Below are 14,445 nucleotides of genomic sequence, written 5' to 3'. Positions count from 1 at the left end.
GAAAAACTAAACAAGAATAGCCTCACTCTCAGCTAAGACAAATGAGCAATTAGAAGTCTATCACAGACCCAGCTCACATCTGCCCTTTTGTCTGTTTACAGATATCACTGAACGATACTACTTGGCCAGCTTTTCTGTTAGCCAGGTGAGTGTGACAGACACTACAGAGTATAGGTTTCTGCTGTCTTGGCAGGATACCAGCTCTTGTAAGGGTCCTATGTATGTACTTCCTAGAATTTCTCCAGTGTTCATCTTTCTTTTCCTCCAGACCTCAGGGAGGGGGGATTTCCGATGTTCCAAGGACATGTTTTTGATTGACCTTATCCATGTCTCATTGGTAACTGTTTCAGTGTACCATTTTTCAGGTGGATAATCTTTCTGTGTAATCTGGCTCTCCTTCCTACGCTACTTTGAAATGTTCTGCACATGCTGTGACCTTTCTGTGTGTAGAATATACATTTCTTGATACTTGAGATTTGTAACGTACAGAGTTCAAGGCCATCCTGCAGACCAGGCTGAGGTTGCCCATGCAAAGTGGATGGGATAGGGCAGCTGGAGACAGGGTGCTGAGGTCATGGTTTTTACTATCTGAGAATGTAATATATGGACTCAGGCTGTCTCATTTTGTGATTTACATCTATGCCTAAAACAAAGTTGAGAACAAAATTGAACTAATTTTGATATTTGTTTCTTTCTGTTTTATTTTCAATTTGACAGAATACATTGCAGACACATGTTATTTTTAACAATTACATCACTGGAACAGCACCTTTGTACCTAGGCTACATTGAAGTCTGGGGATTGGGCAGTGTTTCCATTACCAGCGTGAGCATCTCTAGGAACAACTTGAATGAATCAGTCCCCTATGACTACAACACCACAACTCAGGTTTGTGACTACTGGAAAGCCCAATGGTCTTTCTCAACCCTCGAATGCTTTTTACAACAGTCTCCCCTCCCCCAGGCAGCCACTGTGTTTGGTGTCATCTGTGGGCAGAGTGGAGATAAAGCAAAATCCATGGTTTATCATACCCAGTTGAAAATCTGATTGCTTACTTTCTATGTTTAATGTCTTGTCTTAAAACCTAAGTGACACTTGTCTCTCGTTCTGGCTCAGAAACCAAGTTCTCAAACAGCTTGTACTACTCTATTTCATCAAATGTTAGGCACTATCTTTACCCTAAGAAGAGTTGGTCCGCTACTTAAAATACCATAGAGAGGGAACTGCAACAAAGATGAAACAACTCTTTGCTCTCACTCACTTTTTTTCCCATTTAAATGTGTTGGAAGCTCTTGGAAATTTCCACACTGTTGGAGTTTTATCTCAATATTCTAGTATTTTAAGTGATATTACAAGGGGAAATGCTAGGTAGAGAAACACAATGACTCTGTAACATTTGGATGTAAATCTGAATGTAAATATGTATTTAAAATATCTTAACATCATGAGTTGGAGATTGGTATCATTTGTAATTGATTCTTTGAGGATTTCATACTATTAACCCCTCCCCCCAACTTCTCCCAGATCCACCCACCCTTCCCTACCCACCCAACCTTTGTGTCCTATCTATGCATCAATGTATATATGCATGTATGTGTGTGTATTTATATATGTATGTATGTGTAGGTATGTACGTATGTTATGTGTGTATGTATATATGAATGAATGTGTGTATGTATGTATGTACCTACCTACCTACCTCTCTCAATGTGTGCTTTCTATATTTTCTTGAGCATGTGGCCTTCTATTGGAGCATGATAAACTTAGCATTTTGTTAATATTCATGTTCATCCCCTGTCCCAACACCTCCTAGATCCTTTTCTACCTCCCTAAACATCCAACTTCATGTTCTCGTTCTCACTTTTCTTATTTAAACCCATTTAGTACAGTTTGTGTTGGCCAACTACTCCTGGGTGTTGAGCCTGACTCCATGTCATATCATTGAAGAAAACTGACTTTTCCTTTCTAAGTAGCAACCAAATGCCAGTAGCTCCTCAGCTAGGCATGGGACTTCATGCCTTCCCTTTCTTCTCCACACTGAGATTTTTGTTTGCCTTAAGCATGCACAGGTCTTATACATTTTGTCACAATAGCTGTGAGTACATGTACACAATCCTACTGTGTCTGGGAAACATAGTGTCTTAGTTAGGGTTTCTACTGTTGTGACAAAACACAATGACCAAAAGAAACTTGCTTAGAAAAGGGTTTCTTTCAGTATACAACTCTCAGGTTTATTCCATCATAAAGGGAAGGTAGGAACTCAAGGCAGGAACTTAGAGCCAGGAACTGATAAAGAGGCCATGGAGGAATGCTGTTTACTGGCTTGTTCCTCCTGGCTGACTCAGTCTGCTTTTTTATGCAACTCTCAACCACCTTCCAAGGTGTGGCACTGCCTGTAACCAGATGGATCATCTTCCATTAATCATTAATCAAGAAAGTACTCCATAGATTTATCCACAGGCCAATTTGGTGGAGGTATTTTCTCAGTTGAAGTTCCCTTTTCCCAGGTAACTATATTTTGTGTGAAGTTGCAAAAAACTATCCAGCACACACAGTGTGTTAAAATCATCTTCTACCTCTGGTTCTTAAAAACTTTCTGCCCCCCAGTTCTACATAGATCCCTGAAACTTGAGTGGAGGGCATGATACAGACATCCCATTTAGGGCTGAACATTTGGAACTCTCTAACTCTCTGCTCAGTGATCAATTTTGGGTATTTCTGTCAATTGTTCTCTACTTCAAGAAGTTTCTCTGATGCGGGCTGAATGATGCACTGATCTATTGGTATAGCAAGAGGTCATTAGAAGTTCATTTATTGTTATGTGCATTTGCAGAATAATAGTGGCAGATTTTCCCTTAGAGCCCATGACCTATCTAGCCAGTTTCTCGACCTCACAGACAGTGTCAGGTATAGATTCCATGTCACAGAATGGGCCTTAAATTAAAAAAAAAACAAAAAAAGTGGTTATTTACTTCTGTGACATTAATGCCATTGTTGCACTAGTGGGCCTATCTTGACAGGCAGGTCATTATTGTAGCTAGTAAATTTCATAGCTGGGTGAAAGGGATGATTGCTTTTCTCATCTGGTAACACACATAGCACTTTCTGTCTCCATGAAAGCTCAGGGTCTACACTTTTGAAAAAAAAAAAAAACTGATTCTTTGGAATTACCACAAGAAAAGCACTTTTTAATGGAAAAGTGATATAATATGAAATGTTAGAATACTTTTTAAAGGACATGGACATGAGACTATTTAGATGCCTTGGGGTATGATACACCTGAGATCTGAATTTAAGGCTTGATTCTTACGAATTACATATGTCTGATCATAATAAATAGGATGTTGCAACCAACTAATAGTGCTGTCATGAAGATTAAGTATGTGTAAAATATGACTGGTACCTGGCACATGATTTAAAAAAAATACTAGTAACTTTACTGACCACCACACCTGAGACACATCTGAGTACTCAGCACCTGTTCTCACTTGATCCTACAGGAACATTGTAGGACAGATCACATCCCCTTCAGAGAAGGTACCAGAGGCATAGCTTTTAGGGTCCAAAAATATTCATAATATAATATATACCTTAACTAATATGTAATGCTTATTTTTATGTTTTATCTATTTGTATAGGGATATTTTTATTATTTTGTGCCTTAATTATTACTTAAGTATATACATATGATGCAGATAAGTTAAGACAGTTCTTCTTTCCTACCCAAAATGCTCTGATTCAACATTTCTTAAAAATTCTAGGGATCAAATCCAGGGCTCTACGAATGTTGTGCAAGCACTGTCCACACTGAGCCTCAGTGCAAATATTTGACCACACAAGGAATACTACCTGCAGGCTGTACCAAGCTGACTGCTACTCTACTGATGTAACAAATAAAATAAATTATGAAGTCAGATGCTAAAATCTAATACTGCTATATATGATATAATGCTTACTTTAAAATATTTTCAATTAATTTATAGTCTATATAGAATAAAATAAACAGATCTTAAGAGTGGAATAATATTTTTATACTTTTGTCTGAACTGTTGTCTCAATCCACTAAACACATATTAGATAAGTTTTTAACCCAGTTTTTGCTTGATCTTATTAATTGTTTCTTCTTGAAACATTCTTGGATGGTTTGCAGTTTATATATTCACAACACTAGTGTTAGCAATGATGTTCCCACTTGTGTAGACAACAATCACGCTATGATATGTACCCAGCTTGCAATAATTTGAGAATTATTGATTACAAACATGCTCTCATCCTGTCAAAGTTAAAATTAGAACCTTAGGATTTGTATAATATTTTGGTCCCAACATCTGTCACACTGTGGTAGATGGGAGCACTTCTTCTTCCTATGATTCTCTCTCTGTCTCTGTCTCTGTCTCTGTCTCTGTCTCTGTCTCTCTCTCTCTGTGTGTGTGTGTGTGTGTGTGTGTGTGTGTGTGTGTGTGTGTGTGTGTTTGTATATGTGTGTGTCTTTGTGTGCATGTACTAAATGAATGCTTTCTGATTTCTAGGCCTGAGAAAAGTTTTTCTTCAGTTTTATAATTTTAAAACGTCTCCTTGTACCGTGGTTTTCTTGTCAACTACCTTCAAAAAGATCTCTTAAATGACTTTGCCCTGTTCTGTTGTGAACCGATTTATTTACAGTTAAAACTTGGTCATTAGTGAGGCCTCTCAAAAGTGTTTGCCTGTAAAAAGTAGGAATTTTAGACTTCCCAGGCCATGGGTGAGTGCTGTGAGGAGACATTAGACTGCCAGGCCATGGGTGAGTGCTGTGAGGAGACATTAGACTGACCTGGCCATGGGTGAGCGCTGTGAGGAGACATTAGACTTCCCAGGCCATGGGTGAGTGCTGTGAGGAGACATTAGACTGCCAGGCCATGGGTGAGTGTTGTGAGGAGACATTAGACTGCCAGGCCATGGGTGAGTGCTGTGAGGAGACATTAGACTGCCAGGCCATGGGTGAGTGCTGTGAGGAGACATTAGACTTCCCAGGCCATGGGTGAGTGCTGTGAGGAGACAACAGAAGATGAGGTGAGAGGAGAGCTAGCAGCACTGTAGAAGAGAAGAAGACGGGGTGCACTTTCCAGTTGGCCTGAGCACTTGTTCTCCGTGGTTGGGAACTGACCCTTGAGGGCCCATCCCTATCACAGAACAATCATTCTACTCCAAGGATTAGGAAACCCCTCTGCACCTGAAAATAAAACAGTAGTTGGCATCAAGGCCATGTGGCTCAGCCCTGTTCATTTGTGCACAGGACATTCTAGACAACAAATGCTTAATACATTTCTTGTTTGTTTGTTCCCACAGGTATTAAAAGTTAATGTGACTGAGAAAAGAATCAGCCTGCATCATTTCCAGTCACTGACATGGAACTCTTCATGAATTTTCAGAGCGGAATACTACAAGCAGATTTAAACTACTTATGCTTCATAATTATGTAATTATTATGTATCACCAATTGTTTCAGTCCCAGTATGGCTAAAATATTTTGTGGATTTTATGTATGTGTGTGTGTGTGTGTGTGTGTGTGTGTGTGTGTGTGTGTGTATTATGACTCCCAAGATAATATCTCTGGGTCACTTTAATATATCTATGTAATTAGTGTGACATATATGGTTCATCACATGACATTCATTGAAGATGTAAAGATAAATTAGATCCATGCTGAAGTGTGTGTGTGTGTGTGTGTGTGTGTGTGTGTGTGTGTGTGTGTGTGTATGGGAGCCCAGTGTTTCCCTAAAGACACAACAGAAATCTTGTTATGGCAGCCCCTGTTTGCTGCTAAGCAAAACTTTAAGAATTATGCAGAAGGAACTTCTGTGAATTGGGATAGGGGGAGGAGAATAGTGTGCTGAGAATATGATGGAGGGGGAAGGAAGAGAAGACAGAAAGGAAGGAGGGAAGATGTGATGCAATGGTAGGCAACAGCAAGAGGGATAGTCATTCTAAGGAATGGTAGCCTTGCAGGGAGGAGAAAGGGAGAGTCAACTCATTTGAAAGAGTAGAGGGCTTTGGAGAAACGCTTAACAAACAGGAAGGTGACAAGGAGGAGATTTAAGTAGGGAGAGATGAAGGAAGGAATTGGATATACGATTGTTTTTGTACAAGTGTGTTTTCAAGTGTATAAATCTTATTTTTTGACCATATCTCATGCACATAGCAGCAGTTCACATAAACATACATGATTTGTATGTCATGGAAAAATAAAGCAAGTGAATTTACAAGAGATTCTCAATGTTGTGATGTGTTTTTATGGGGACCTCACAGAGGGATCAGGCTTCCTGGTGTTTAGAAGACTCCTGTGGCCTTGTCTTTTTTGTTTGCTGTGACATCGGAGCTTCTGTAGTATAGTACAGGGATGGATTACATTTTTTAATCAGCCACCTTCCCCTACATCTCTGTAATGACTCTCTCACAAGCTTTGAATATTGTTAAAGAATCATAGCAGTTTCTGTAAAATATCAACTCTGACAAACAAAACAAAACAAAACAAGAGTTACAACTACATTGATTAAAACACCAGCTAAAATGTGTATAAAGAAATATGTAGCTGGGCCGTCAAGACGGCTCAGTAGGTACAGTCTCTTGCCACACAAGCCTGGTGTTCTGAATTCAGTCCTCAGAAACCATAAAGGGAGAAGGAGTAAACAGACTCCACAGAGTTATCCTCTGACCTCCAAATGTATGTATGTCATGGCAAATATGACCCCCTACAAAATAACAGATAACAACGAAAAATTAAAATAAAGAGAAATTATGTAGAATGCTCAATGGGCATGTTTAACTTAGTATTTTTTGAAAATGCAGCATGTTTCAAATGGGTATGTATACTTCTTCACATCTTCCCTTTTGTACTGGAAAGCCATTCTGCTTGCTGTGTGCATGCTCAGGTATCTGCACCTGTTGCATTGCACCACAATATCATTCAGTTGACTTAATATTCTAACTATCAAATGAGGCATCATGCACAAGGGGCTTGGGAATTAGAGAATTATTTGATTTAAAGGGTAAAAAACAGATTAACTCCCTTTAATTGATATAAGGAGGTTACAAGGACATGACTTAATATTTTAGAAATATCCCGTGGTGTCAATAGGTATATATGGACATATATTGACTCTAGTTGTCCTTAGTGAGGCATTTCCTGGATGGACAATGTTTGACTGATGACCTATGGAATGCCTCCTAATGTTTCAAAATTCTAGAAGAATACTTTAAAATGCATATAGCAAAATGTGGACCACCATAAAGGAAATATTACATACAAATGTGCAGAGTACTCCAAATGTCACTTTCTCCTGTCTCTTGAATTTATTTTTGGCTCTTCAAATACTGTATAGACTTATCAGATACCACATAATATTTTGATATTTGAATACAATATGGAATAGCCAAATAAAGCTAGCCACAATATTCATAGTGTCATATCTTTGTCATTCTTTGTAGTGACAATATTTAAAAATCTGTTCTCAGAAATGTTTAAGTATAAAATGTATTTTTGGCTCCTTAGTAGTCCCCCTATAAAGACATGTGAAGTTTCCCTCTCAAATTAGAGACGATCTTAGCAGCTCTGGAAAATGTCAGGGGAGGAGCTGGTCTGTGATTTACTTGGTTTCTGTCTAGGGCAGAGCTGCAAATCTCTGAGGTTAGACCTGTACCCAGCCCTCCCAATACAGGAATTGAAGTTACTATTCAGGGCATTTTATGTTTCTTTCATTTAAGTGAGGAACAATCTCAACATGGACTCAAGAGACTTAATTAAATCACTTTGTCTTTCTAGGACAAATTTCATTTTCAAAATGGAGGTGATACTTATGAAGTTGTACAAAACTCCTTCTTGTTCCTTAGGACAGGGTCAAGATAACCAGATAGTGTTATAGTGTTTTGCATTCCCTACTTATCTGAGAAAGAATATATGTATGTATGTATGTATGTATGTATGTATGCATATCTGTCTATCCATCCATAAATATTTATCTTAGTTATTTTTCTATTGCTGTGACAAAGCACCATGACCATGGCAACTTATAGAAGAAAACATTTAATAAGGCTTACAGTTCTAGAGGGTAAGTCAACCACCATCATAGCAGGGGGCATGGCAGCAAGCAAGCAGGCATGACACTGGAGCAGTAGATGAGAGCTTACATCTGGTCCATAGGCAAGCAGGGGCAGGGCACAGGGAGACAGAGACAGAGACAGGGAGACAGAGAGAAAACTAACTGGGAATGCTGGCATGGGCTTTGGAAACTTCAAAGCCCACCCCTAGTGATTTATCTCCTCCAACAAGACCACACCTCCTAATCCTTCTCAAAGAGTTCCAACTGGGGACCAAGTAGTCGAAAATATGAGCCTATGGGGGCCATTCTCATTCAAACCACCACAACATATATCTATATGTCTTTGCCTATGTCTGTATATATTTATGTGTCATGAATCCACAGTTTGGAATTAGGAATTGCACCTCTAAAATTACTAAGAATACCAAGAAATTTTATTCACTGGGTTATATTTATGAATATTTCTCTAGTGAAGCATGAACAAGAGGAGGATAATAGGGTTGTAATGCCAGAGTAATACATATATGAAGATATCACAATGAAATACATACATATGAAGATGTCACAGTGAAACCCATCATTTTGTACAATGAATCTGTTAATAAAAATAAATTTACATAACAAAATAATTAAAAGAACTTTATTTTATGCTTTTGCGAATCTCTTCAAAGTCTACCTCAGTAGCTGGTTCTCACGCCCCATTCTATCATTTTGATATTACATGATAGAACCTATGGGGACACTGAGATTAATGGGAGGAGAGTGGACTGCTTCTTTTCCAAAGTGCTTGACTAAAGCAAAGGAATACATTTTGGCTCATGGTTGCTGAGCAGTTTCAAATCCATCATAGTAGGGGAAGGCATGGCAAATTCACGACAGTGGGAACATGGAACAGACTACTCATACGGCAGAGTGTGGGTACCATATTCAAAGGCCTGCCTTCCCTGAACTGCTCTCATCAGCCCAGCCCAAACTCCTAAAGGCTTCATGGCCCTCAAAATACTTCCACATGCCTGGGACTAGGGATTCAAAATGGGAGTCTGTTAGGGCCATTTTAGATTCAAAGCATGGCAGACATTCTAAAAGGAAAATTATTTTCTTAGTATTTTTAGGAGAGAGTTTGCCTCAAATTTATCCTGAAAAGGTCTCAGGGACCCTGTATATTGACCTGAGAATTATCTACCATGGAGCTATGGCCACCTGAGGCTACCCCAACACACCCCTGAAACATGGACTTCCACTTTCAGGTACTGGTCAGCTATTAAAGAGAAGGTTAGGATCTGACATACTTTCTGACATATTTCCTCTCCAAATTGCAAAATTTTACTTTATTTTAAATAGCTGTGTTAGTTTCTTTTCTGCTGTTGTGATAAAATACTTTGACCAAATCAACTTCAAGGAGAAAGGATTTATTTATTTATTTTTTAAGAGAGAAAGACTACAGTCCATCAAGGAAGGGCAGGCAAAGTGAGGAGCACTAGAGGAGCCAGTCCCCTGTGTCCATGGTCAGGAAGTGGAGAATGACAATTGCTTATATTCAGCTCTCTTCCTTCTTAGAGAGTCCAGGGGGAACAGTGCCAGTCACTTCCAACCTCAGCTGACCAATCACAGGCATGATTATAGCCACAAGAATCCCTCACAGAAGTGCCTGGAGGCTTGTTTCCTCAGCCATGGTATATCCTGCCAAGTTGACAGTCAATACTATCGCAATAAGTTAGTCAAATTTAAAAAAATTAAAAAACTGAATGTTTTCACTCAAAGAAGAAATGCATTTCTTCTCTTACCAATTAACTGTCTTACATCCCTACAAAGACAAAGTTGGGCTGTTCTTGGCGGATACTGCCAGTTTCATCAAGAGTTTTGCATTGGGTTTTGGGTTTGATGCTCCAAAAGGAAGAGTTTCTGACCCAATGATTCCAGCCACCAACTTGCAGAATACATGCCAAATGCTAACTTGACTCTTGCTTGCCAACTGACAACTGGGAGATACCAGGTCATGTCTCCAATAGTTTTTCATGAAGTCAACTCAGCATATCATCTGATATTTTCTAGCTGCTGATCATCAAACTGAAAGGTGAAGTTAGTTAATTAGTAATTAGTCAACACATTATATGCTAGTGTGAATTGGGTGTCACCATTACAACATGAATAATGTCACAAACATGAAATGTGGGGAGTTCAGAAGAAACTATCATAAAAAATAGGAGGGACTTATGTAACAATAAATCTATATCCTTGACCTTTGGCCAATTTTTCTTCCCAATTTGAAATGAGATCTCAGTGCATTTTTCCTCTAACAAAGGCTAACATACACTGAAACAAAGCTGTGGCCTTCCTTCAGAATCATAAGGTGAGAAATTCTTTGAGCATAAAAACAGTTTTTACAGGTGCCAAGCCATTGAAGGCAGGAGAAGTATCCACCAGAGGTGTTTTATCACTTCATGGCTATTCAGTTTCTACTTTAACAGTCTTTGCTTATTTTGAATGTTTAGGAGGGAGGGAGAAAGCTGGAGAGGTGGCTCAGTTGTTCAGAACAGTTGTTGCTCTTGTGGAGGACCCAGGTTTGTTTCTCAGCATCCATACAGTGGCTCACAAGCATCTGTAAGTAACTCTAGGGAAACTAACATGCTCTTCTGGCCTCTATGGGAACCTAGCACACACCTGATGCACATACATACATGCCGACAACATAGTCATACACTGAAAGTAAAATAAAAGTCTGTAAAAATTCAAATAATTACAGGGGAAGCATATTTTATTTGATGAAAATGTGAACACAGGCAAACTTTAGGAGAAAAAAATGAAGACAGAAACAATGTAACACAACATGAGCAATTTGTTCTATTTTTCGCTTAGTCAGCATATGGCTAGATGTTAACAAACTATGGGTATGTTATGGATTTCAAGTGCTGGAGATGACCATGGGGAAAGTCGGGCAGGCCTTCCTTCTTTTACACCCTTTGTGTTAGATGAGCTGACAAAAGCGAGCACCGTATAGTGTGGCAAGCACAGTAATCAGACATCAACCTGGACTCAAAGGAGGGGCTAACACTCCTGTCCTCCAACTGCTCTCAATTTTATAGGGCAGTAAATCAACTGTGGCAGAAGGAGGCTCTATTAGCCTCCTCACCTTTGCTCAGTGCTCCCTATGAATCACCGAGGGACAGTCACAGCAAAGAAGACGGCGAGACAGCAATGAGGTAAGTGCTTTGTCCATGGAAGAAACACTTGAGTGCATGGGATCCTTTATTTCTGTAAATTTTCTGACTCCTGCTTTGTTAAGTTATTCAGATATTCACCATTTCCTTCTGGACCTTGTATTTTCTTCTCTTCATAGAAGATGAAAAATAAGGGTGAGATATAAAATGGAGAGACGATGAATCTGGATGTATGCTGTATGCACCTGTGTGTGCGTGCCTTTCTATGTGATATGTGTATGTGTGTGGGACATATGGCAAGGGTCCACTGTAAGCTGCCCCTCTTATGCTGGGAGAAACTACTGGAAGAACAAACAGCTGGAATCATTATGGAGGTCAGTCAAGGGTAGCAGAGATTCAGAGCAAAGTGAATGTGTTCCAGATTTAAGAACTTCTAAGTAAGAAAGAATCTCTGCCTCCATGAATCCTCATACCTCCCTCTACCTACATAACAATAGCTTCTACAGCAGGGCGATAATAATGCCCCCACATTTTCAGAGCTTCCCTGTAGAATCTGGACCTTCAGGAAGGTTAAGGAAACCTGCACAGGGCACCTGTGTCTGGTTTGTAGGCTGAAACAAAATTCTCTCTATGTAGAGAAATAGTACTTGGAGAAGGGCTAGTCAATGGCCAGAGTTTTTGTCTTGATGCTGCCTGTTTAAGAAACAAAGTAAGGAACTATGAGTGTTGAGGGTGGGTCTCTCAGACTTTTTATTGCCTTCAATCCCACCTTTAGAGGTTTTTTTTTGTTTTTTTTTTTTTTTTTTTTTTTTTGAGTCTTGGCTTTAAAGCACTGTAGTCTAGGGGATGTGGAGAAAGTACTCAAGTACCGGGTGAAGAAGAAGTGCTTGCCTCTCAGGGCTTGCCACAGTTCTACTTCTAATCATGCTTATACAGAAATTCTTTAACATTCATTTATTGCCTGTTTAGTTTGTTGTAGGATTTATGAGAGTATAGTATGCAGATTTCTCCCTATTTCTTCTTTATTGCTCTGTGTGTGTGTGTGTGTGTGTGTGTGTGTGTGTGTGTGTGTGCTTTCATTATGTGGCTGCACATATGATATGTGTGAGCATGTGTGCTTTTGCCTTCATGTAGATGTCCAAGGCTGATATCAGAAATCTTTTTTCCTCACTCATGTATCTTATTCATTTGAGGCAGAGTCTCTCTGTCCAACCCGGATTTTGCTTACATAGCTAGTCTCACTAGTTATCTTGTTCTGTGGAGCCCATCTTACCTTTCCAGGCTGGAATCATAGGAGAGCCAGCATGCCAAGTATTTACTGAATTCGGGGATCTGGACTCCTGGGCACCTTAAGAGCCCAGATTTTTGTTGACTCAGCTATAGCTCCAGCCTGATATGATTCATATGTGATGGAGAATAAATCTTTTCAATAATTGAGCAGGAGATAGTCAACCGATGGGTTGAGGTTAATAAGAATAGTTAAGCCTTCCAATTCTCCCCCTCCACTTCAGTGTCTCTGAGGGCTAAAGGTTCTCACTAAACTCCTTTTGGCAAATTATCTGTAGGTTATTGCTCCTCACTCTCACTTCTTGTCTTGAATTGTCACACAATAATTTGAAGGACACCTTAATTAAAAACTTGATTATGTACCTACATGAAAATATTTATAGAAATGGTAATAGCATTGTCCTGAAGGACAGGAGTGAATGAAAATGTGAAGTCAGAGAAAAAGAAAAATTAACACAAAAAACTAGAGTGCTTGTTTTTTCCCAGTGAGTTTTTATTATTGTTACATTAAGTGGTGGTTTAGTGTCTGGGAACACAGGGGAGGAAAGAGACTGAGCAACTGGCCATCAGAGGTGTCACACAGACTTCCGTCATAAGGTTAAAGCATTTATAGTTTAGGACACCATAAAGACTTGACTCTAAGGAATCCTAATGACTGTCCGTGCTGGGTCATTGGGAACCTGACTCAAAGTTTCTGGAGGAAGTAGTCCAACTGAACTGGTGATTTCCTTTTAGCACTAAATTTGTTTTAAAGTTTTAAAGTATTCTCTGGAGTTTAAAAAGGAAATTTTAGTTTTTCGTGCAAGTTATATTTAGATGAGTATCAGATTGGCAGTTAGGAATTGGGACTGGGGAAAATGAAGGATCATGTTATGTTTAAACATGTTCATTTGGGTTCAATCTTGGGGGCTCTTGAAACAGTAACAGATCACTGAATATAAGAATCTCAATCCCTAGGTTAGAAATACAGGTTGAATTATTATCAGGTGTTGTGGGGTCACATGAAAGATGGAGACTACTCAAAGAGGGTGGGTAGTTTAAAAGGGGGCTCTGGGACCTTATGAGGGATAGCAGCACTTAACAACACAGGAGACTGACAACTGAAAAGAATCCAGGACTGTAGGTAGACAACTCAATGTTGAGCACACCAATAAGTGGAATGCTTCAGGAGAAGAGAGTGGTTTGGTAGGGTGAGGTGATTAAGACAGTGCCCACTGTATTTGGCAACTTAGATGCTGGTGACCTTGGTAAAATTACATTCAGTGCCAGTCATACATGAGGAAGCAATAAGGACAGTGTAATAATGTAGAATTATGTTGTTGTTGTTGTTTTCTGTTTGGAGACAGAGTCTGATGTAGCTCAGGCTGGTTTTAAATTCACTATTTAGTAGAGGAAAGCCTTGAACTTCTGGTCCTCCTGTGCCTACCTCCCCAGTGTTGGGATTCCAGGTACTCTGCTTGTTTGTGCTGTGCTGAGGACTGAACTCAGATCATTGTGCATGCTAGCTGAGTTACATCCACAGCTTAATGGTGACCTTCTGGAAGGATAGCTAGGAAATGAAAAAGAAAGTTGAAGTAGTAGCTACAGAAGAACAGATTCAATGACAGGTTAGAGCAACTCGAGAGACACCATGATTGGAATAAGCAGCTTTGGAGGGGGAGCTTGACAATACCAGAAAGACTTCATAGAAGGAGGATTTTTGAGAAGCCCAGTTATGGAGGAGCTAGAAAATAAAAGCAAGAATCAAGCTTGGACAGGAGAAAATCATCTTCCACTGAGAACATCGGGAGAAAGATTGGAGTTGACTCAGCTCTGCATAAAGAAAAGCTTGGTCTGAGAGGCGGGAGATGAGGTAATTTCTGTGAAACAGTTACTTTTCCTTTGTGGAGATGACACTGTGTAAGAATAATCCGTAGATAACCATG

At 39.5% G+C, this 14,445-nt stretch overlaps 1 protein-coding gene across 1 annotated transcript in view; it reads left to right on the top strand.

Moving 5' to 3' along the window:
- The window catches only part of Mgam (maltase-glucoamylase), a 90,717-nt gene extending 85,317 nt beyond the window's left edge, over positions 1-5,400 (top strand). The window contains exons 68-70 of the mRNA XM_036181844.1: positions 102-145; positions 718-888; positions 5,326-5,400. Coding sequence (XP_036037737.1) covers positions 102-145; positions 718-888; positions 5,326-5,400 — 290 coding nt within the window. The remainder of the gene's footprint in view (positions 1-101; positions 146-717; positions 889-5,325) is intronic.
- Positions 5,401-14,445: the final 9,045 nt, after the last annotated feature.

The sequence above is a fragment of the Onychomys torridus genome, chromosome 3 (assembly GCF_903995425.1).
Source record: "Onychomys torridus chromosome 3, mOncTor1.1, whole genome shotgun sequence".
In the NCBI taxonomy this organism is placed as follows: Eukaryota; Metazoa; Chordata; class Mammalia; order Rodentia; family Cricetidae; genus Onychomys; species Onychomys torridus.
Note: the sequence above shows the minus strand (reverse complement) of the source record. Positions and strands in the feature narration are given on the sequence as shown.